The sequence below is a fragment of the Magnolia sinica genome, chromosome 11 (assembly GCF_029962835.1).
Source record: "Magnolia sinica isolate HGM2019 chromosome 11, MsV1, whole genome shotgun sequence".
Taxonomy (NCBI): Eukaryota; Viridiplantae; Streptophyta; class Magnoliopsida; order Magnoliales; family Magnoliaceae; genus Magnolia; species Magnolia sinica.
This window is the reverse complement of record NC_080583.1, coordinates 82,343,820-82,368,554: the sequence shown is the minus strand read 5'-3', so window position 1 is coordinate 82,368,554 and position 24,735 is coordinate 82,343,820. Positions and strand designations below refer to the sequence as shown.

The window sequence follows — 24,735 nt, the reverse complement described above, 5'->3', positions numbered from 1 at the left end:
CGGAATGTAAAAGCAGCATTGATTTACAGGTATTTCATCAAACACTCAGTAAGCAACATAAAAATCAAGATAGAAGGGTATTTGTTTCATATCCCTACCTTCCTTGCCACCGACACTTTGTTGAGTCATTTCATCATATAATTGCAACATCAATATCAAAATAATTGAGTCGCCGAACTGATTCGATCCGAGTCGAGTCTCGAACTCAGCTCGAAATTTTTTTAAGCACGAACTCAATTTCGAACCAAGTTGAATCGAGCCTTTTCAAGTCAAGTCGAGTGAGCTAACCGAGCTAACTCGGTTCCATACAGCTCCATCTATGGTTTGATTTGAACTAGCAATTTCTTTCTATTTGGCAAGCGTGACATCCGAACCATCCATCATGGGGTTCCCTCCATGTAAATCCCACGGCAAAGAAACGAGGATGATTTCCACGTCGGATGTGCCCCAAATGTTAGAAATAGTTGGACGGTTAAAACTTTTCAAGAGCTTATCCATCCGTCCATTTCTATTGGAAATTGCAGCCCACCTGTAGACCTGACCTGCCTGATTTTGATCCAGATCATCTAAAGAATGTGACCCACCTTACATATGGTTTCGATCTCATTCCCGTTTTCCATGTTGGTAGATACAGTGGCGTGCATGGGCTCGTTTTGCACGTACATATTGCTTGTTGTTTTTATTACAATCCCTAAAAAAGGTTGTTTTATCAGCTGTTTTGCAACCATTTATTTAGTAGGCCCGTTATGATGGGCCATACCACAAGATCTCCAATGGACAGTCCAACTAGCAACCTGCAAATAGGCATGTTAGCTAACAGAAAATCTTAAGCTTGGGAATATTTTGGGGCATGGCCCATTTATGATGTGGCCCACCTAATGTAAAATCTAAATAGGTGGAGGCATGTTTCACGGTGGGCCCACCAATGAATGGCCTAGGATCTGTCACGTGTGCCAATATCATTTTAGTGCACCCTTTATCTCTTCTTGAGTTGCACTACATCGCAAGGCATTGCTATTTTTACATCAGAGCTAGGGTCTTTAGTCAATGATCTGAGGGTGGATAATTCATAACCGAAACAATCTTCGAAATTAGAAGACTCTAGGGTAAAACCGGAACCGAACCGTTCCTAACGGTTCTGAGATTTTTGGAACCGGAACCGAACCGTTAGCGCACTAGAACCGAACCAGACCGGGACCGTGAAAACCGGTTCGGTTCCTGATCGGTTCCACGGTTCTGGCTTTTTAAAAAATTTAACAAAAGACCCTTTGCAATTTTCTCAGTGTGGCCCACTCCACATTCAAATCGTCGATCTGTACTGTCCATTGTGTACAGAAGGGAGATTTAACCCTTGGCAATGTGGCATTCTGAAACCATGCAGGCTGTTGTAGAATTATGACCGTTGAACAAGAAATGGACGGCGGAGTAGATAAGCTCATGGGCCATGCTGATTTTGCTCCAAAAGCACTCTATTCCTGATGGTTTTTCGTCCTCAATCTCATGAACGGAGTAGATTTTCCAAAAGACTTCAGTAAGTGGGCCACCAAACGTCACAGAGTCGACGTACGTCAACTCTGTTGAAAACAGAGCTTCCGTCCTTTTGTTGTGGGCCACCATCATGCAGGGAGAGATGGATCTGAACCGTTCATCAGGTAGAGGGGGTAGAATCCATTAAAACCATGTTGAGCTTTCTTAGCCGTGTACATCCTCATGATCTCTACAACGATCGAAAGAAGGCCGTCTGACTGCTTTTAAGGCTTGATTATTCAGGTGGGCCATATCATCATATGATTAAAGCTCACCATTCACGGTCTAAATTCCAAGAGGAAGACAATGGACGGTGTGGATCTGGGCCACGGTTCAACGGATCGGGTCCACGGTTCGGTTAACGGTTTGGTTCGGTTCTGCGTGCCCTTGAACCGAAACCGAACCGTATCCAACGGTTCTGGAAATTTTGGAACCGGAACCGGAACCGGTGCTGTCTAGAACCGGACCAAACCGGACCGATCCAACGGTTCTGGTCCGGAGCTAGGGTCTTTAGTCAATGATCTGAGGGTGGATAATTCATAACCGAAACAATCTTCGAAATTAGAAGACTCTATATGGATGACCGTTTGAAGTATGCAATTTGTATTCAAATGTATAGGCTACTGGAGTGCCCAAAGCCATCCGTATGATCTATTTATGCATAAGAACTGAGTAAAATAAGGACAATGTATCTAAAAAAATATATAAAGTTATGACAGTATCTTTAGTGAATAAAGGTAGAATTAAGATGAGAAAAGTTAATACTAAGTTTATACTAACACGGAGACATAATGTTCAATGCACATGTGTCAAATGTGTCACATGTGCAACCATCCTTTTTCAAGTGCTCCACCTGTCAATCTTGAGGCATCCTACATATGCCACATGTGTCAATGCGCACATATTTCACATGTGTTGCATGTGCCATCTTAAGCTTTTCACATGTGTTGCATGTGCCACTGTCCGTCCCATTCCCCATCTGAAAGTATCGAAGAAACAATGAACAGAATAGCTAATACAAAATAGCATAACCCACACAATCTCTCCAAAACACAATTTTGCCTGCATCCAAACAGACAAATGAAAATAATTAGATGATAGAATGGTCAAAATATTCCAATGACGCCCATCATGCAGACAGTATAGATCATCAAAAATCTACCATGTCTTGCAAACCACTTCTTTTGTGGGCAGCTTGCACACTGGTACATATAAATTCCACTTCTTTTGATCCAAATCTTCTTCTTGATCCTCACATGGGCCATAGGTGCACATTGAATGAGGAATCTGGGTACATTTCTCAACCATCCAATTAATTTTGTACACGAGTGGCCTGCTCACTGATCAAATCTTCCTGAGTTTTGAGGCACCCACTGTGGAAGATGATTCAGCATGCACGTGCCAACATGGCACATGTGCGATCAATCATCGGGTATGCCCACAATGAAACTTGCCTTCATAGAAAAATCAGGTTGGCTCGCTTATCAAGTGGGACACCATTGTATGCTGGTCACTTTGTTTCCGACCATCCAATTTTTCCCATACATGGGCGACCCACCAAATGAGCATACGCATGGTGGGCCTCACTAATACAATGTGTGCATTTTCAGAATAGAAGAAAAAGTAATAGAATTTGAGAATGGAATGGTTGAGATATCATAAAGAAAGTAATCATACCATTTTTGGGCAACAGATTAAATCCACTACAAGTAATGAATATTGAGATACGGCCAGAGCAGCAACAAGAAGAAACGTCATTTCTATTCCTGTAAAACCAAGTGGTGATATCACAATTAGGCTCTTGCATTTATCACCACTATCACCGGAAAAAGAAGGAGATAGTTACAAAATGCTTAGATCAACACAACAGAGATAAATCTCCAACCTCTTTTTTTTTTAAAAAAAATGAAAACTGATTAAAGAGTAAGGCATACTATGAGGGAGTAAAGAAACAGAAACAAAACTAGTAGAAATGAATACATTTGAGGGAGCTTAGGAGTAGCACTAACAGGTAAAGATGAGGGAAAGTAGACTTAGATGGTTTGATCATGCGACGAGGATCAAGAACTGTGCTGGTTAGGAGTGAGTTGGTGCAACTTGAAGGCTCTAGAAGGGCAAGGGAATGACCTATGGTCAAACTGGAGGTATGGCCCTTGATAGAGTGGAATTGTGGAACAGATTCATGTAGCCAACCCCAATTAGTTGGGATAAGGCTTAGATGATGATGATGATGATGAATGAGAACCAATCACTTACAGGAAGGTACCACGGCTTGCCCATAACATGCCACTTGTGTAGGAACGTGGTACCATGAAAACAGTACGCCTCACCATGAAGATCATCTGGCACAAAATTCAGGACTGTTTGCTCATCAGGTGGGCCACACTGTTGGAATGAATGGACAAGTGATTGTCTGAGTCAAGATACAAGAGCGGTACCCCTAGTGAGGGGATTAGCCTGATTTTCGAGAAGGGTGATCTTCGAGGTAGGCTGTGTTGTTTTCATGATAATGATTTTAGTATCAAAGTAGTGTCATTGCCTATTGGTGACTTTTGGAATTCTAGTTGGAAGATTCATAATGGGTGGAAAATTGTTGAATGGTTGTTGTGTTTCCTCATTTTTATTTTTTTTTAAAGCAACGGGAGTGTTTCCTCATTCATACCATGTGGCCAAAAAAACAATGGAAAGATGAAGCACTATTATTAGGGCCAAAGGCTGACAGAAGAGAACAAAACAACAAACAAGAATAAAGCACAAAACCAAAGAAGAAGAAGAAAACAGCCTACAAACAAACACCCTGAAAGGCCAACCCCTGAGCTACAAAAAGCTCAAGATTCACAGTCAGCAATATAAACAAAAACCTGACCTGATTTTGGAAACAGACCCAAATGAATCAGCCCCAGATGCTAGTATATCTTACCAAAACAACCAATAGACCCCATCAAGGGGCCTTTGTGCGTGTGTGTGCGTGGATCCTGAGCCTAACAGAAACCGATTTTTTTCAACATATAAGCAAGCCCCAAACAATCCCTTCTAAACTTCATGACATGCTTGACTTCATAAGCCCCATCATAAGTAACCAAAAGGTCAAACATGTATTGCAAGAAGCGTGAAACTGGCAATAGATTCAGGGGCAGAAGTGGGAAAGCATCTGTTTCAAAATGTAAAAAAAGTATGAACAGGAGCACGAGTCTGAAGCATGATCGAAGTGGGAGCGGCACCTAGTTAGAAGGATCCTGAAACTAAGCTATGAGAAAGAATGTAAGAGCAACCCCACAAAGCCACATCAATAATCATCTGCAATCGATTACAAGGAATATGAACTGAGGATAACCACGGGAACATAGAGCTAGCATGGGCATAGAACCCAAAGCCCCTCTGCTAAGATAGCAGCAGAGTAAACTCCAGAAGCACATAACTCAAATGGGCACGAATGGAAACCAAAACAGATATTCATACTTATCCATACAAAAAGAAAGACGTGAAGCTGACCCTTACCGTTCAGCATCTCATGATTCTCCTCCCTCATGATGGATGAACCCATGAACACATCTGCACTGCAAGATGCAGCAACCATTGATCAAATCACCAATCAAACCAACATAGAAGTCAGCCAACAACTGTTAAATAGACATTGATGCCAAATCTGAAGGAGAGGAACCTCAAATAAGGTAAGAAGTCAGCCTACCATGTAAAACCAGATAAGAAACTCTCGGAGTAGGACCCTTCTATTTGGCACGTGTTCAAGATCCAGGTCATTCATCAGGTGCCCAAACATATAGGTGTCCAGAAAATCAGGCCATTGTGCTCAGAAGGTGAGCCACATATCAGTGTGAAGTGTGGAATCTTGGTCGATTCATTTCACCCGTCCATATTTTTTCTATACATGTGGCCCACCTAAGACCATGCTGTGTGATTTTCGGGCCAAAGCATATGCACAGGGTACATGTGCCACATTGGCACATATGGGGAGAGTAGCCTTCGCATTTCTACGGAGAATATTCAGCTTGACGATCCAGGTCCATGGTGCATAACATCTGCAGTACGTATAAAAGAGAAAAAACAATGCAGCCGGTAATTCAAGAAGATTGAAATTATTCTCGAAAACATTTAAGTCCAAGGGTGTGTTTGGTCGCACCAAATTTCAAGAAATATCATGAAAGTTAGCACCAAAGTAGACTAGTTAATCATGATATCTGGTGCACCAAACACACCCAAAATTTTTCTTGCATTCTTACTTACAAAATTGTGTTTTGACCACAATCTAGTCTTTGGTACAGGGCAAACTCGCTCTGCCGGCAATGGACGTTCATGGATTAGGAATCCAATTGAAGTGAGATTCTGTTCTTGCCTTTCAAACTGACTATAGCACATTACGCAACAGCTCTAAATGGCTTCAGTGCACCATGGTCACCAATAATCGCCACAAGAGCAAATCCCATCCTCAAAATGATGGAAACGGTTCATGTCCCTCACAATAATTTCACGTCGAACGACCTTAGAGACAAACTTGATTGTAGCATGGCAATCCTGACATATACGAAGATTCTTGAGGATGCGAATCGGGCTTCCAGGTGGCGTTCTTATAAGCCCAAATGCCAGGGCGAGCCTCTCACTATGTAGCCATAAGAATTGCTCCTTCTGACCTGCCTCCACATCATGCAAAACAACATTCAGATCTGGAATGTAGCCGGCTTTCTTGACCTCTTTGCTCAGCCACTCGAGCATCGCATTGATTACCCTCATCTCGGGGTGTGTTTTATCACCCACGATGAAAGCATGGATCTCATTCTGTATCTCAATCCAGCTAAGGCCCGGTTCCTTCTTCACTCCTTTCTGTCTCATGGATTTCCTGATGGAGGCTACATTATCCCATCTTCCTGCCGCAGCATACAGATTCGATAACAGTACATGGGTCGACTCGTCTTCTGGTTCCATTTCAAGCACTCTCTGTGCGGAGACCTTCCCAAGGTCGATGTTATTGTGAACTATGCAAGCACTAAGCAATGCTCGCCAAACCATAACACTAGGTTCTGACGGGATTTCCTCGATGATTTTTACAGCCTCGTCAAAACAACCCGAACGTCCTAAAAGTCTAACCATGCATGTATAGTGCTCCATGCTCGGTTTGATGCCATACCTCTGGATCATGGAGTTAAAATAAGATCGACCCGGGTCCACCAAACCCATATTGCTGCACGCCGAGAGGATGCCCACGAAAGTTCTGTTGTTGGGTTTGATCTCTGTTTCGCTCATCCTCTTGAAAATCTTTAAAGCATCCCCACCTAAACCATGTAGAGAATATCCTGAAATCATGGTGTTCCACGAAATGTCATCACGTTCGGTCATAGCATCAAAGACCTTGCGAGCATCCTTAATGGCACCACACTTGGCATACATGTCTATCAAAGCATTACCAACTACCACATCATCATCAAACATGGACTTTGCAATCAGACCATGGATCTGAGTCCCTTGTTCCACGGCCGCTAAGCTCGCACAAGCCCGAAGAACACTAGAGTAGGTAACTTGGGTGGCCTGTTCACCAGCATCAAGCATCTGATGAAAGAGTCTCATAGCATCTTCTCCAAAACCCAACTGCACATAGCCAACAATCATGGTATTCCAACTCACATCGGTTTTATGTTGCAAGCCAATGAACAAATTCATCGAATCTTCCATCCTTCCGCACTTAGCATAGCCATCGATAAGTGCATTTGCGACGAAAGTATCAGAATCGAACCCATTCTTCACAAGGTGGGCATGGGCTTGCCTGGCCAAATCCAGACCTTCCGAATCCGCACATGCTTGCAGAACGCTGCAAAAGCTGAACTGGTTAGGGACCACGGAAGCTTCTCTCATTCGACGAAACAACCTCAATGCCTCCTCACCCTGATCACTCTGCGCATACCGCGAGATCATGAAACTCCAAAGGATGACATCATTGTGAGGAATGGCTTCAAAAACTGCCCGAGCATCCTCAATGTCACCGCATTTCGCATACATATCAAGGAGAGCGCCACCCACGTAAAAGTCAGTCTCGTACCGAGTTTTTACAGCACATCCATGAATGCTCATGCCTAGCTCCACGTCTCCCAACCCAGTACAGGCCTTGAGCAAACTAGAGAACGTGAAATTGTTCGGCTTCAATCCAAGCTTGTGCATTTGAGAAAAAAGCTCGAAAGCCTCTTCCCCATAATCGTTCTCAGCATAGCTAGCAACAATTCCAGTCCAAGAAACCATGTCCTTTTCAGCAATTCCATCGAACACTTCCCTCGCATCGTCCACATGCCCACAAATGGAATAAGCATCGATCAGAGCAGTTCCCACGAACGCATCCGAATCGTGGCCGAGCTTACAAATGCAAGCATGGATATTGCGGCCAAGCTCTGCAGACTCCATACTCACAAGCAACTTGAGAACTGTTGTAAACACGAAAGGGTTAAGCTCATGGCCTTCTCTATGTAGCCTAAGGAAAAGCCTAATTGCTTCATCAAACTCATCACACTGCATGTATCCTTGGATTAAAGTCACGAAAGACACGATATTTCTTTTGGGCATTTCATCGAACATCTTACGGGCATCTAACAAGAGATCTAATTTCACATACAAATTGAGAAGGCCGTTCCAGGCGAACAAATCCAGACAATTGCCGAGCTTCAGCACATGGCAGTGGGCCGCCTTTCCTCCGATTGAATCGACGTTCGCGATGCAATCCTGAAACAAGCGAGAGTAAGCATATGGATCAAATTCTGCAGATTGGACCGTGAAATCCGCATCTTGACCGGACAATCGGGCGGCATTGGCAGAAAATGGGGATTGCCAGAAACCAACGGATACGATCGGTTTTCGGAAGATCGTCGAATCCAGCCATGTGGGCCATCTGAAACGGTAAAGCCGAATCATAATCCAGTGTTTTGAGGATTGTTTGTGGAGGAGGCGCCCGTTTTATTACCTGTTTCGGACTGAAACCGGTACGAATCGACCCGAACCGATTCGTTTCGGTCCCGTTACGGTCTGGTAACTCGTTTCGTTACTCCCCCGAAACCGAGACGACTCGGCCGAGTCGACGCGATTTCGGAAGATCGATTGCTAATTTGTTGCTGTAGCCTGTAGGCCGGATCCAATACAAACGTCCGCATAGTAAGCTTAAGGTACAAATTGACGTGTGGGTCCCACTGAAATGTTCTAATAGCATCCAGTCCGTCCATTTTTTTACCTTCACCTTTCTCATTGGGGCGCAAAAGGAAGACCGTTGAAAAAATTCAGGTAGACCACACCACAGAGAACAGTTGAAAAGGGGACACCAGCTGTAAACAACGTTCTAGATTGTGTGTGGGACGCACCATGTTTTCAATATTCTATCTTATCTATTCTGAAGATGCATCCATATAGTATTAATGGACAACAAAAGAAAACATCAGGCACGTTAAGTTTTATATATATATATATATATATATATATAGTCATGCTCACCTCCACACCTATGCACGTGTGCACCTTTGCATACATGTCATGGGCATCTAATCGGAATGGTCCATGTGATGTGGAATCCCATGACACCTAAAGAGATAAATTTTCATCCGGATGTAAAATTTTGGTGGGCCACAGCAAAGAGAAATGCAAATTAAGGGAAGAAACTATTTTTATTTTTCATGGCCCACCAAAGTTTTGGATCAAAATAAAAATTGGGCCTGAGGGGATTCATGAGGTGCTGCTTCACATGGACTGTTCAGATTTTGGAGTCACATCAAGTATGATGAGTTCTCAAAAAAATTTGCACGAGTTCCATACGAACTAATATGCAGCTGAGCATTCAATCTTGCAGCTACACTCGCAAATAGATAGGCGACGCGTGCTTTCATTTGACTGTCTTGAAATATTTCTCTATGGAAATTCATGTGGCCTCTCGTCCTTTTATAGAAATTATGGATAGTTATGTCATTTTGGGTAGATTGGAAATCATATCCTTCATAGTAAACTGGATGTTCCTTTTCTTTTTTTTCTGCCCGTGCTTAATGTATAGTTGGTTTTCTTGCAGGCCATCCATGGGTTCAGGTTGATGGTATAGCTCCTGATAAGCCTCATGATTCTACAATTCTAAGCCACATGAAGCAATTCTCTGCTATGAACAAGATCAAGAAAATGGCCCTCAGAGTGACTCAAGTTGCTTGTTGAAATTTGTACTTTATCTACAATTAGTTGAAGGCAAACTTAACCTCAACCCATTTTTAGAAGCATTTTGCCCTTGAAAAGCGAATTCAGCAGCATAAGAAGAAATGGGTCCCATTTTTATTTTCTTTGATCAATCTGAATTTTATTAGAAAAGGAGTCGGTGATCTCCACTGTCATAGCCTTGTTTCAGCTCTCATCTTTTTAGATCCTGCTTTTATGGATCTAAAAGGAAATATATTACAATAAATGTTATCTTGTTATTGTATGGATATGTCACTGTTATGTTTCCACAGTGAACATGTCTGACCACATATTTATACAGATCTCTAGGGTCCTCTGTCTCTCTGGTGTTGGGTATGGTCTATCAGGTCATGTACTAGCAATGGTAAAAGCACTAATATTGAATAAATTTTTAACATTGGAAATAGCTACGGATTTTGGCCATAGTTATTGATCTTATAGCCGTAGTGCTAGTGCTAGTTCTAGTTTTAGCTGCAAATGTAACTATATCTTGGAATCCTATGGCTACGGTATTAATTTCTACGGATTATAACCGTAGTTATAGGTGAAAGTGAACTCTTCCTGGGCCAGCCACCCAGAAGCATGTGTTTTATCATCCACACCATCCATCTTCTTGTTCTATCACACAACGAAGTGTGATCCACTGCTGAAATGGCGGAAATTCAGGTGGTCCATCATAGCTGCTCAGTTGCTAGGCAGTATTGACAATGATATCAAGAACTACTGGAATAGCAAGCTAAAGAAGAGATTGATTGGGACTCTTCCCTCTCAAAGAAAACCACAGCAGCAACCACCCTTCCATCTCCTTATGAAAGAAAACCACAACAGCAAAAATTTATACATGCACATTAAGCATGCCCTACCTTACGGATTTATATATATTTATTGTACAACTTTATAATAAAAATTATATATATTTACAACAATAAGTTTACAATGGTCTGAATACATGAAAAATAAATAAATAAATCCTCTATGCTCCACTCCTAGTTTAAGCATGCATGATGCATGGCACAAACCACAGAGCATGTCATGATGCATGACCAAGCAACAGAACTGGGATCTTTGGCGTGTTGAGAGAGGCAAAGCATTTTGCAAGTTTGGGGTTTCTTTGTTTGAATTACTTTGAGAGAGTCCACTCCCTATCTGCTCCAGAAAACCTGATGGAAGTGAACAAAATAAAATCTCATTATTTCAGTACCAAATAAATCTAGGCATCAAACTAAAATGCTCAAATCACATTTTGCAGTATGAAACTTTAAATTGCAACAGTCAAGCATACCTGCAAAATCCATGAAACAGTTTAAAAGTGCCAAGTCTAACAGATTCTTGGAAAATTCGGTGACTCTCTTGTAGGCAAAGCAAAGTTAAAAACATAAATTAAAAACCCAACCAACCTATTTGGAAAGATCTCAGTTCCCTCTGAAGTGTTGTTTTCATCCCATCAAGAAGAACACAGAACCAGACAGAAAAAGAAAAAGAAAAAGAAATCCCAAATATGGGAAGGGCTCCTTGCCTTAAGTGGGTTGTTATGCTGTTTCTCATGATTTATCAACTAAACAGTACTGCTTTTAATCACAGCGGGTGGCCTTCGAAATGTTCTAGTAATTGGTGCTGATGCGCTTTCCCAATATGTAGATTGGAAAGATAGAGGTACTTGTATCCTCTTTGGTGATGCTGCTGGTGCAGTATTAGTACAGGTACCTAGCTCTTTAACACTAAAGATGCATTTGTATGCACGTGCAGTATTAGCACTGGTACCTGGCTCTTTAACATTTCTTCCATCAGATATTATTTACTTTAATTTTGTTTTTCATATCCTTATCTCGTCCATGAAACTAGCTTCCAAAAATGGTAAAAATAATATTAATAAAACTAAACTAAACTAAACAAGGTCTGAAACTTGAGTCAGGCCTGCTGCTACCATAAACATCCCTGAAATGACAGCTTTGTAGTTGTTTCAGTTAGGATTAGGATCCCAAATCTGCTAATCTTCACCATCTGAGGGAATTTAAACTGGTGTAGTTTCGATTCATACATTTGATTTCTTCTTGAGTAGGTGTACCCAGAACCTGCAGACACAAGCAAAATGAACTTGTAATATTTCCTGAAGATAACAACATTCTCATCCAATAGTATTAGTTTTTTTCTTTTTTTCTAGTGCATGGACTCATGGCTTTTGTTTTAAAATGTGAGCAATTTGTCTATATGTGTGGACCTGATCAATACATAAACCTGCAATGTGTCATGTTGATGGGATGATAAACCTATCAATTCTCAGGAAATGAAAAAAAAAATTAAAAAAATCTCAACCTTATAACTAATTATTGCAATTCAGTTCATTTGTGCATTCAAACTCAACCTTATAAATTTCTCAATTCATTTCATAAGCGAGAAGGAAGTTATTAGGAAAAAGAAAATGTTATTCAAAATTTCAACGACCTTAAAATACCAATCAACAACAGTTGAATGTTTCACTGTCCTTGAAACATGCACGCAAATATTTTTCTTAATTAGATGTGGCACGTACACAGTAGGGCACACCTAATTAACTGCCCAGAATCCAGGTGTCACACAAAACTGCAGCAAGAATAGGATTCAGAATCCTACTCATGGAAGCAGCCATCACCATTCTTTTCTTACAATCATGGTTGAAGATACAGTAGATAAGAAGGTGATTTCTCACAATCGTTGCAAAAGCAATGGCCGCAGTCCATTGTTGTAACCGCATATGGGGAAACATCCTCAATACAGATATTGCAAGTAATTGAAGATGATGACTGCGATGAGGAAAGCCCTTGCTGCTCCACAACCATTACGCCTGCCTCAGAAAATAACCTATCTCTTCCCTTCTCTATGAGTACTGCTAACAATCTCTCAACATCCCAACGGTGATGGATGAGTAGAGTCTGTGCATGTTGTTCACTTAGTATTAGCAAGTCAATTACCCTATGCAAGAATTTATATCAGTATCAAACATGGGAAACTACACCAAGAGTCTGGAGATGAATTCACAGGGGGAAACCATGGAGTGGATTTATAACCTGCGCAGCCAAAAGCGATTCTTTTGTGATAACCTGCAAAATTCCAAGAAGATAACTAGAACATGTTAAAGTTCCTCGGAGACCACAAACTTAATTAGATGCAATTTATCATCTTATCAGTAAATACTATTAGCATTCATCCAAGTCATTGTGGCCAAAATGGGTGATTAGTTTGTCAAAATCAGATCAATTATTCCACGGATCTTGTAGATATGAGCTTGCTGGGTGGGACCCAGTTTGGAGTGATCACATGAGTGTGAGAATGGGTTGGTGCTCTTGTATGTTTGACAATTTCATGTTACAAAGTTCCAAGGTGCATATGGGAAGATATTCACAGCTATGTGGAGACCTGTTTGGGAAGGAATCTTTGAAGGGAAGGATAATGATCTTCCCTAGTTTACTACTTCCCTGAATAGTATCCATCTCGACTAACTGTCTAGAGGAGAAAAGGCAAGGAAATTGTGAGGAGGACATACAACAAGCCATCTCCATCAAGGGAAGGATTCAAGCGGTCCATTGCAATATGGTATTCATGGCCACCATCACAGGTACATACATGTTGATCATAGAGACACTGCTTCAATGAAAAAGTTGAGATGAGATTAGCTTCCGATTTTCTGCCTGTAAAGGCCAATGCCAAACGTTACAGATCTGGCTATCTGGAGGTGGAACAAAAGCATGGCTATGCATGGGTTCTGGGAGTAGTAACTGAAATTTTAATATATAACCATTCATCATGGGCCACACATCAGTTGAATGGGATGGAACACAGAAAGGTGGCCCACCTGCATGGTTGCAACAGAAATACCTACCATACCACTGACAGTTTTCCTTTTTTCCCCATTGAATGTGGACGGTTGTTTAAACTCTCAATTCACAGGCCCCAATAAAAGCAGTTAAGATCACCCGACAAAGGAAATTGCTGAACCATGTCCTATCCATCACAGGCTTCACTAGATGAACAGTCTGGATCAGCAAAAGGTGGGCCTATCTATAAAGTTACTGTGGGAGAAAACACAATTCATTTTGTTGAGCATCTTGTAATACTTCATAATATCCCATTCGTCAAACAGGTCGAAGATCATCCATGTAATTCAAAGGGCATATTTTCAATCGAACTATCTTCAATCAATAAAATCAAAATCCCCAAAAATGAATAAGATTCCATCGCGTAACTAATTTTCTGCCTAAAATATGGAGCATATTTCAATCCTACGCATTCCAATTTGCAAATTTCACACCCAATCCAAGAAACAATCTTCTACACAGAAATAATTTGCACGCATTACAACAGAAATCAATATTCCACTTCCGTCGATTCTCTCAATTTCCATAGGATTGGATCCGCCGCGCAGCAGCTGATAGTAAAAACAGAAAAGGCCTAAAAATCCGTTTTTTGAGCAATCATCATCCACGATCTAAAGAATCAACCGACCAAACTAAAACCAACCATTGTGATTCAAAGCTAGGAAGAATCCAGATTTCAAATGTAAATCAATCTTCTCGAGAAGAATCTGATGCGGTTACAGACCTGACAAGAGGGCACGTTTGGAGAAGGCCAATCGCAATCGTCTTCATCGTCGTTTTCGATTCCTTTGAGGGAGTCTCGATCGGATTAGTAATCCTGCTCGTCATCGCTGACTCATCGAATCCGCCATCGGAGAAAGAGGGGAAGAGAGAGAGAGGCTACACGGGGCGTCTGGTGACGGATTGAGGGAGAGAGGGCTGCTTGCAGAAGTTTAGGGAGAGAAAGAGGGCCGGACGGATAGGGTAAAACAACCTTTTAAGCGACCGTGTACGTGCTCGACCTTACCATAACCGGTTTCACCGGTTTTCTTCCTTCAATCTGCGCTTATATCTCAAGCGTTGGTTTCACAAACTCAAATCCGACATTCAACGTGCTGCCACCAATCGACCTTACGGAGTGCTACCGTAAGGTCGAGCGTATAGTACCTTTTCCCACATATATATATATATATATATATATATATATATATATATATATATATATATATATATATATATATAAAACCTGTGCACCTACTTTTCAGAATTTTTCCATAACTCATCACACATGATGTGGGCTCAAAATCTGAATTGTTTGCCGATGCAACACCACCGTCGGCCGGACTTTTACCTTTATCCAAAACTATGGTGGCCCAAGTCAAAAGAAAGATACAAATCAAGGGTGAAAATAGTTTTCTTTTCCCATGGCCCACAACAATTTTGGATCAAAGTAAAAGTCGAGCCCTAAGGTTTCATGGAGTGTTGCATCACATGAAAAAATTCAGATTTGAGCCCACATCACTTGTGAAAAGTTTTGGAAAAGTTTTCCTGGGAACTAATGAGCATTCCTTTGTGTATATTGAAATGCTCACCTTAAATATTCTATACAAAATCTAAATCATTCACATGAAGTAGTACACTGCAAAGCCCCTTAATTTAAAATTTTGGTGGGCTATGACAAAAGTAAACAGTTTCCTCCTTGATTTGCCTCCCTTTAATATGGCTTATAAGAATTTTAGATAAGTTTTAAAATAGCCCTGGGTCACATGAACCATTCAAAATTTTTGCCCATTATACCTACAAATGTGCTTAAATGAGAATCACTTTCTCTTTATATATATATAAAACAGTTCTATGTGGTCAACCTCATGGGAACTTCCCATGAGGTCGAGCTATGCGGGCCCCACGTGATGCATGTTCCATTATGCACCATGCCATGGTGGGCCTCAAGCTTAAAAATCAAGTCAATCCATGACTTGTGTGGGCCACACCATATACGAAAGTTGAGAGGGGTTACCCTCCTCTTAAAACATTCATAATCATTTGTTGGGCCACCAAGATGTGGTTCACAAATCCAACCCATCCATTATGTGTGTCCCACTTGGATGAGAGGTCACACCAAGTTTCAGAGGCATTCAAATTTCAAGTGGGCTCCACCAAGTATTTTATATGTTTTATGCGTGTCTTCACATGATTTTAGATGCTATGGCCCACCTGAGTTCCTTATATGGCTGGATTTTGGGATATCCCATAATTTAAAGGGGACCCATCAAATGTATGATGCTAAAGGGGACCCATCAAATGCACGATGTTGATGTTCGACACACATCACAGTAGGGCCCACACAGCTCGACCTCATGACCTCATGGGAAGGTCCCATGAGGTCGACCGCATGGAACGATTTCCAAACACACACACACACACACATACACACACACACACACACACACACATATAGACAACAAATGAAAAAATCAAGCCATTTCATGATTTAGATGAGGCACACCATATGAATTAGAGATTTTAAGATGATTTTTCTTGTTTTAGATGAGGCACAATGTGTGATTTTTAGATATTTTAGGCATGAATATTTTTTATTTATTTCACTAGGTGTAACATTGTATCCACACATAGATGTATATCTCTTTCTATTTCCTTGAATCAATCACAACTTAATTCATCCATACAAAAATAAAATAAAAAATACAAGGCACGGGGTGAAATTAAATCTTTCTTAATAGTGTAATGACCGTGTTGTAACTTACTAAGAGAATAGGACGGAGCATATATTATGAATATATTTGATGTGACTAAAACATCATGGTAGGCCCATACGTCCATTTGTACATTTAAGCTTAAGGTAAAGACATTTGTATCAGAGTGTCATTTGATAAAACTAATTTTCAATCTTTATCATTTATTTTTAGCATTTATATGATTTAGATTTTCTCATGGTAAGAAGTTGGGTGGGGTCTTGATGTAGAGCGGGTCGCGGACAGTTACATGGCCAAGATGGATCAGAAAAGGCCCGGTCGACGACAGAAGTGATCCAGACCATCGAACCATAAAATAGGCATATCTCGCAAACCGGAATGAGTTAATCGACGTACCATATATGATTTTGGAGTAGAACGAGCTAATTTAGCCAACCAACCTGGCTATGCCAGGTTGCCCATGCCGAAATTTGCGAGATTCCACCCTATTGACGGTGAAATTCCATGTTTAGTTCCGTTTTTACTATAAATAGTAAGTTTTAGTTTGATTATAACTCTTCATTCGTTGGGTTTTAGGAGTTGTGTCCAACATGAAAAGTGCTTAGAATAATTAGGAGAATAACGTGGTTAAGCCACATACGAAACTTACTATAAAAAACTTACTATTTATAATAAGTTACGAATTTATAGGAGTTTTAATTTTAGTTTGCTTCTGATTTCTTTCTTATTGCTTGGTACCCCTATTTAAAGGGTTGTGAACTCGTTTTTATTCATGAATTAATCAATTTCGAATTTATTAGAATTTATTTCTATTTTCTTGCTTTCTTTCCTCGTGGATTCGAGAAGTCTCTGTGAGGAGTCCAGAGAAGCTCCGTGGATTCGGAGTAGTTATCCTTGAGGAAGACGGTGATCGTCCTCATCACGTTCATCCCTGCGTCAATTGGTATCAGAGCGAGGATTTTCCTTGGGCCGATGGCAAACAGCGAAGGTATGAATCAAAATCCTGTGGACGGTGATCCAAGGATTCGTTATCTTTCGGAAAGAATGGAAGCTTTCCACCGGGAGAGTCAGTTGACCATGTAAGGGCTGCAGGCAACTCTCGACCGTCTTGCGGATGTTCTACTTCCGCCCCGAGCCCTAGGCGGTGCTCCACCACCCATGGTTGCTGTACGATACAACCCGAATTTTCGTAGAGCACTACCAGTGGCAAACCGTAGGGCTACACCAGATGATTCAAGTTCTAGCGGCGAGGACCTTAATGAGGGTTTTGCTCGACGACCAATCCATGGAGGTGATCATCTAGATCGTGCTGAAAGAGACTATCGAGGTAAGGCTGAACTTCCTAGTTTTAACGGTTTATTACATATAGAAGATTTTCTCGATTGGCTAGCCGAAGTAGAGAGATATTTTGATTACATGGATGTGCCAGATCATAAAAGGGTAAAATTGGTAGTGTTTAAATTAAAATCTGGTGCTTCTGCATGGTGGGAACAATTACAACTCTCACGAGCCCGCCAGAACAAGGCGTCCATCTCATCATGGCCACGGATGAGACGTCTTCTTCGATCACGATTTCTCCCCAGTGATTATGAGCAGATATTATTCCAGCAATATCAAAATTGCAGACAAGGAAATCGAACTGTCACAGATTACACTAAAGAATTTCAACGGTTGGCTACACGAAACGATCTGTCAGAATCTGAGTCACAGAAGGTGGCATGATTTATAAGTGGGTTGCGACCAATAATTCAGGATCGAGTTTAGATGTACCTAGTCGGGACCGTGGATGAAGCAGTTTAATTGGCGGGTAGGGCAGAAACACAACTTGCAAGAGCTCCTGCTCGTCCATATCCTTCAAATCGACCCCCCATGACGGGTCCCACGCAGGATCCAGTACTGCCACGAGGAAAAGATCCAGTACCTCAACTTCCTACAACCGCAAACTGTGATATGGGGAGCGGCTCATCCAGACCTCAACGTGCAGCACCCACAACAGCAGGTCCGAGTAGGATTCCAAATCCTTATACTCGGTCAAGGTCGAATAATTGTTACCGTTGTGGCCAACCAGGCCACTTATTAAACACTTGTCCTCAACGTCCCGCAGCGCACTTGACTATAAACGAAGGGGGCACTGAAGATGAGGCCGCAGAAGAAGACTACCGCTTTGATGAACATGAACAAACCACTGAAGAAATAGCAGGTGGCGATGAAGTGACGGACGAGGATCGTGGCGAATTTCTAGTTGTGAGGCGATTACTGTATGCCCCAAGAAAGGAATTACATCCACAGTGACACAATATATTTCGTACTCGTTGCACCGTCAACGGAAAGGTCTGTGATGTGATCATAGACTGGTAGTAGCGAAAACATCGTCTTGAGAGTAATGGTGGACAAGTTGCGGCTACCAACGATGAAACATCCTTCCCCATACTCAATTGGCTGGATAAAAAAGGTGAATGAGACCAAGGTAACTCAACAATGCACTATCTCGTTTTCAATTGGCAAAAATTATAAGGATTAAATACTTTGTAACGTGATCGATATGGAAGCTTGTCATATGTTACTCGGTCGACCCTAGCAGTCGAACCGTGATGCGACCCATCGGGGACGAGATAATGTTTACATATTCATCAAGGATAGTCGAAAAATAATCTTTGCCCCTATGGCACCAGAGAACCACCCTGAAGCTTTTAAAGTAGAGGGGAGTTATCTCTTGACCATTCGGAATTTTATGGAGGAATCCAAGGAAACCGGTGAAGTATACGCTGTAGTGGTGAAGGAGGAGGAAGAGGAACCCTCAAACATCCTTCCAAGTTTAAAACTGTTGCTAAACGAATTCAAAGAAGTCTGGCCTGAGGATTTACCTGATGGATTGCCCCCCATGAGGGACATCCAACATCACATAGACCTCGTCTCTGGGGCTAGCCTGCCCAATTGCCCTCATTATCGGATAAGTTCGAAGGAGTATGAGATACTTTAGGGGCAAGTGGAGGAATTGATCCGTAAGGGTCTCTTGAGAGAGAGCATGAGCCCATGTGCCGTACCAGCATTATTAACGCCAAAAAAAGATGGAAGCTGGCGCATGTGTGTCGACAGTCGATCAATCAACAAAATTACCATCAAATATCGGTTTCCAATACCACGGTTGGACGACATGCTCGATATGTTAGAAGGGGTCAAGGTGTTTTCTAAACTAGATCTAAGGAGTGGGTACCATCAGATTCGTATTCGATCCGATGATGAGTGGAAAACGGCATTCAAGACCAAGGAAGGGTTGTATGAGTGGCTGGTCATGCCCTTCGGCCTATCGAACACACCAAGTACTTTTATGCGTTTAATTAATCAAGTTCTAAAACCATTTACTGGCCGATTTGTGGTAGTATATTTTGATGACATATTAATATATAGCCAGGATGAGGCGGAGCACAGGAAACATCTCAGGCAGATGCTACAGGTCCTACAACTTAACAAGTTGTACCTCAACTTAAAGAAGTGTGGTTTTTTAACTGACAGCTTATTGTTTCTAGAATTTGTTGTAACGTCCACAGGCATTCGTGTGGACGATGAAAAGGTGCGAGCTATTAGGGAATGACCGATCCCGACAAACATTCATGAGGTGAGGAGTTTTCACGGGTTGGCGACTTTCTATCGTCGATTTGTGCGAGATTTTAGCACCATAGTCGTGCCTATAATAGATTGCATGAAAAAAGGACCGTTCCAGTGGACCGATAAAGTTGATAAGAGCTTTCATGAGATCAAGCATTGTTTGTCTACAACACCGGTCTTGGTGCTTCCTAATTTCGACAAATTGTTTGAGGTTGAGTGTGACGCTTCATACGTCGGAATTGGAGGAGTATTATCACAGGAAGGCAGGCCGGTAGCCTTCTACAGCGAGAAGCTCAGCGAAGCCCGAAAGAAGTGGTCGACTTATGAGCTTGAGTTGTACGCAGTTGTTCAGGCGCTGCGACATTGGCGGCATTATCTGATTCAAAGAGAATTTGTTTTGTACACTGACCATCAAGCATTAAAGTTTATTAATAGTCAGACTAACGTGAATCGTGTGCATGCTAGATGGGTTGCGTTTTTACAGGAATTCACGTTCGTTCTGAAGCACAAGTCAGGGCAGCAGAATAAGGTGGCTGATGCACTTAGCCGTCGTGCATCACTACTAGTTACAATGAGCAACGAGGTAGTCGGCTTTGACTGTCTCAAGGGGCTGTATGCCAAGGATGAGGACTTCAAAGATTCTTGGATGAAGTGTCAAGAGGGTCACCCAAATGACCTTTATATATAGGACGATTTTCTCTTCAAAGGGAATCAATTGTGCATTCCCCAAAGTTCTCTGAGGGAGCAGATTATTTAGGAGCTACATGGAGGTGGCCTTGGTGGACACCTGGGGCGAGACAAGACGCGAGCTCTTGTGGAAGAGCGGTATTACTGGCCGCAGTTAGTACGCGATGTGGGAAAAGCCGTACAACGTTGTCATGTTTGTCAGACCTCCAAGGGGCAATCTCAGAATACGGGCCTCTACACCCCGCTACCTGTGCCTGACGGTCCTTGGGAGGATTTATCAATGGACTTCGTGCTTGGTCTCCCACGAACACAACGCGGTATGGATTCGGTGTTCGTGGTGGTAGATCGTTTCTCAAAGATGGCGCACTTTATCCCATGCAAGAAAACCCTCGATGCAACACACGTGGCGAATTTATTTTTCAGAGAGGTCGTTCGGCTACACGGGGTCCCCAAGACCATTACTTCTGATCGTGACACGAAGTTCATTAGCCACTTTTGGCGGACTTTATGGAATCGATTCGATACACGACTTCAATTTAGCAGTGCTTACCACCCACAGACTGATGGGCAGACCGAAGTTGTGAATCGCACATTAGGAAACCTCCTTCGCTGTATTTCAGGAGAAAAACCGAAGCAGTGAGACTTGTCCTTATCCCAAGCAAAGTTTGCATTCAACAACATGGTGAACCGCTCAACAGGGAGATCACCGTTCCAGATTATCTACGGACGAGTGCCTCGCCACACACTTGACTTGGTCCCTCTACCCAAGCACCCAGGCACGAGCATTGCAGCAGAACATATGGCAGACAAGATCATGGGCATCCATGCAGAAGTGCAGACCAAGCTACATGCCTCGAACGAGAAGTACAAGGAACAAGTGGACAAGCATCGGCGACAAAAAGTGTTCGAGGTGGGCGACCGCGTTATGGTCCATCTGTGCAAAGAGAGATTTTCGACCGGAACGTACAATAAGTTGAAAAATAAGAAGGTTGGACCCGTCCCAATCATCCAAAAGATCAATGACAACGCTTATATTGTTGATCTTCCAGATGACATGGCAATCTCACAGACTTTCAATGTCACGGACCTGACCGAGTATCATGAACCAGAGCATGACGAGAACTCGAGGACGAGTTCTTTTGAAGTGGAGGAGACTGATGTAGAGCGGGTCGCGGACAGTTACATGGCCAAGATGGATCAGAAAAGGCCCGGTCGACGACAGAAGTGATCCAGACCATCGAACCATAAAATAGGCATATCTCGCAAACCGGAATGAGTTAATCGATGTACCATATATGATTTTGGGGTAGAACGAGCTAATTTAGCCAACCAACCTGGCTATGCCAGGTTGCCCATGCCGAAATTTGTGAGATTCCACCCTATTGACGGTGAAATTCCATGTTTAGTTCCGTTTTTACTATAAATAGTAAGTTTTAGTTTGATTATAACTCTTCATTCGTTGGGTTTTAGGAGTTGTGTCCAACATGAAAAGTGCTTAGAATAATTAGGAGAATAACGTGGTTAAGCCACATATGAAACTTACTATAAAAAGTAAATTTACTATTTATAGTAAGTTGCGAATTTATAGGAGTTTTAATTTTAGTTTGCTTCTGATTTCTTTCTTATTGCTTGGTACCCCTATTTAAAGGGTTGTGAACTCGTTTTTATTCATGAATTAATCAATTTCGAATTTATTAGAATTTATTTCTATTTTCTTGCTTTCTTTCCTCGTGGATTCGAGAAGTCTCTGTGAGGAGTCCAGAGAAGCTCCGTGGATTCGGAGTAGTTATCCTTGAAGAAGACGGTGATCGTCCTCATCACGTTCATCCCTGCGTCAGGTCCAACGTGAGTTTGTGAGAAATCCAACCATCCATTTTGCAAGCTCATGTCCAGATGTGAGGCTAATAATGAGGCAGATACAAAACTCGACTGAGCCAAGTGATAGTAAAAAGTGGGAAGGGCAATGCATATGGTTGAAACCTTCCCATGGTCCACTGTGAAGCTTATATGTCATCCCAACCCTTTATAAGGTCATTTTCACTGGGATAAAATGAAAACACAAAAATATAAGTCCACAAAAAATGTTTATGGCCTTCCTCCCCACTCTTTCCTTTTAGGTGGTCCGCTTAAGTTTTAGATCTGCCTTGGCTCATGTCCATGTTGCATGATCTAACAAAAAGAGGACAGGATAATGTGGTCCCACGTAGCTCCTGAGAGGTCACAAGCAATCCTCATCATTCAGTAGGAAGCTAGGTGGGGCCACTATGATGTTTGTAATGAATCCACCTGATCATTTTCTTTTTTTCTACCAGCCCATGTTAGGACATGAACCTAGAAATATAATAAATTCAAACTTAATTGGGCCACACAACATGAAACAATGGGAACTGGATGCATGTTGCCCATTGACACTGTTGATGGGCAGTAACCAGATTATTGTTAGGACATGAGCCCAAAAGTATAATAGATTCAAACTCAATTGAGCCATGCAACATGAAACAATGGGAACTCGATGCATGTTGCCCATTAACATTGTTAATGGGTAGTAACTAGAGGTGGGCATGTTGGACCCAATTCGGTGGATCCGACCCGATCCGACCCGACTCGGTATTGTTCTGAACAAAACCGACGGCGTAGATCAGCCCTGATCGAGTCTATCCATCCAGATCTGATCATTTTTCAGGTCGGGTTCGGATAATGGTGTATCCGGACAGAACCGATCCGAAAACCGGGACCGAAAGGGTCCGAACCGACTCGACCCGAGATGTAAATATCCTCCTATTTTATAAAATTCTCTTTCTGAATAAATTCTTACCGCCCATCCATCTTTGACTTTTCGTCTGGCGCCAAAAAACCCCATTCAATATACACCCGAGCCCCTAACTCTATCTATCTATATCTGTCTATTTCTCTCCATACCTCTCTTTCTGCCGTTAAGTTTTGAAGCTCCACGGGATTTCTCTGTGTTCGGAAGAAGGAGAAAGAGAAAGGGAGTCGTAGCCAGCATCACATACAGCTGTTTACAGCCTATAGTCTTCACAGTCGGACCAAGTTGGCGGAAGTGGATTGGCCGGTGCAGGAAGTGAATTGGCTGGCGTAACGTTAGCAAGTTTTGTGGGTTTGATCACGAGGTATGTGTTATATCCAAACCGTCTATCCATTTGACAACATCGTATTAAGGCTTAAGACAAAAATAAGATAGATCTAACTATTAAGTGGACCACACTACGGAAAGCAGTGGGAGATTGAACATCTACCATAGAAACCCTTTTTGGGTTGACAGAAGTTTTGGATCAATATGAAATTTGTTTTTCCTCTTCATTAAGGTCTTTGTGACCTTATGAACAGATTGGATGGAAACTAAACGTTATGGTGGGCCCTACAAATTGTTTAACGGTGAAAATCATTATCTCCGTTGCTATTTATGGTGTGGTCCAGATGATCTTTGGATATGATTCATTTTTTTGATAATCCTCTAAAATGATCTCTAAAAATAGATGAACGGTATAGATATAATAAATACATCACTGTGGGGCCCTGTAACTTTGATCTCCAACCGTTCGTACAACTCGGAGCTCGAGGAGCGTCGGTGCTCTTCTTCGCAAGACACGTACCTAGAGCCGCAGTGGCGGTTTAAGTCTCCCAACAGATGAGGAGAAGCATGTGAACTTTCACATACAACACCTCTTTTATGCCAACATGTCATATTTATAGAAAATCTGAGCCGTTCAAAAGATGGGTCACAATATGAAGATTTTCTACTTAGAAATTTAGCTGATCCACTCATTATGTGGGGCATACATGAATGTTAAATCAAATAAGTAGGTTTCATTAATTTTGGTGGTGTGGCTTGTGTGATCAGTGGACCAGATTTATCCTTACAACGGATGATCTTTGTATTGTGCCCCACCTTCTTCACGGCTTAGATTTTCCATATTAGGATGCATTGGTGGGAAATGCTGAGATATACCGTGCTTGCTTGTAACCACTACAAGTTCACGTACAAACGACAGGCCATAGCAGGGAAGGGAATTGCGTACTGAGTAACTTAGTACCCTAAGCGCACGGTAAATCTCGTGGGGTCCACCGTTATTTATGTATTTTATCCACTCCATCCATCCATTTTACCAGATAATTTTAGGGCTTGATAATAAAAATGAAGTATATATAAACCT

At 42.0% G+C, this 24,735-nt stretch overlaps 2 protein-coding genes across 9 annotated transcripts; both read right to left on the bottom strand.

Moving 5' to 3' along the window:
• Positions 1–2,107: 2,107 nt before the first annotated feature.
• On the bottom strand, positions 2,108–8,767 carry LOC131219518 (putative pentatricopeptide repeat-containing protein At5g13230, mitochondrial). Of its 7 annotated transcripts, XM_058214701.1 has the most exons (6): positions 8,483–8,767; positions 5,770–8,244; positions 5,216–5,564; positions 5,026–5,084; positions 3,205–3,293; positions 2,108–2,589 (listed from the first exon to the last, which is right to left on the bottom strand). In XM_058214701.1, exon 2 carries the CDS (start codon positions 8,098–8,100, stop codon positions 5,938–5,940), a length of 2,163 nt encoding a protein of 720 aa, XP_058070684.1. In that variant the 5' UTR covers positions 8,101–8,244; positions 8,483–8,767; the 3' UTR covers positions 2,108–2,589; positions 3,205–3,293; positions 5,026–5,084; positions 5,216–5,564; positions 5,770–5,937. The 7 variants fall into 7 exon arrangements, with proteins under 7 accessions (XP_058070684.1, XP_058070679.1, XP_058070681.1 ...); XM_058214696.1 differs by having other exon boundaries at positions 5,766–8,767; XM_058214698.1 differs by having other exon boundaries at positions 5,020–5,084; positions 5,770–8,767.
• Positions 8,768–10,548: 1,781 nt separating this feature from the next.
• On the bottom strand, positions 10,549–14,631 carry LOC131219517 (uncharacterized). Of its 2 annotated transcripts, XM_058214693.1 has the most exons (4): positions 14,299–14,631; positions 12,768–12,800; positions 11,006–11,070; positions 10,549–10,883 (listed from the first exon to the last, which is right to left on the bottom strand). In XM_058214693.1, the coding sequence occupies exons 1-4, from the start codon at positions 14,400–14,402 to the stop codon at positions 10,606–10,608; spliced, it is 480 nt and encodes a 159-aa protein (XP_058070676.1). In that variant the 5' UTR covers positions 14,403–14,631; the 3' UTR covers positions 10,549–10,605. The 2 variants fall into 2 exon arrangements, 1 of the variants encoding a protein (XP_058070676.1); XR_009158239.1 differs by lacking the exons at positions 11,006–11,070; positions 12,768–12,800.
• Positions 14,632–24,735: the final 10,104 nt, after the last annotated feature.

Excerpts from the sequence above, each read along its gene's own strand:
- LOC131219518 (XM_058214696.1), bottom strand. The coding sequence starts at position 8,433 with ATGATTCGGCTTTACCGTTTCAGATGGCCCACATGGCTGGATTCGACG.
- LOC131219517 (XM_058214693.1), bottom strand. The coding sequence starts at position 14,402 with ATGACGAGCAGGATTACTAATCCGATCGAGACTCCCTCAAAGGAATCG. Across the intron at positions 12,801-14,298 it reads CAAACGTGCCCTCTTGTCAG|GTTATCACAAAAGAATCGCT; the intron begins GTCTGTAACCGC and ends GGAATTTTGCAG. Across the intron at positions 11,071-12,767 it reads AATCGCTTTTGGCTGCGCAG|AGTCACCGAATTTTCCAAGA; the intron begins GTTATAAATCCA and ends TGCCTACAAGAG.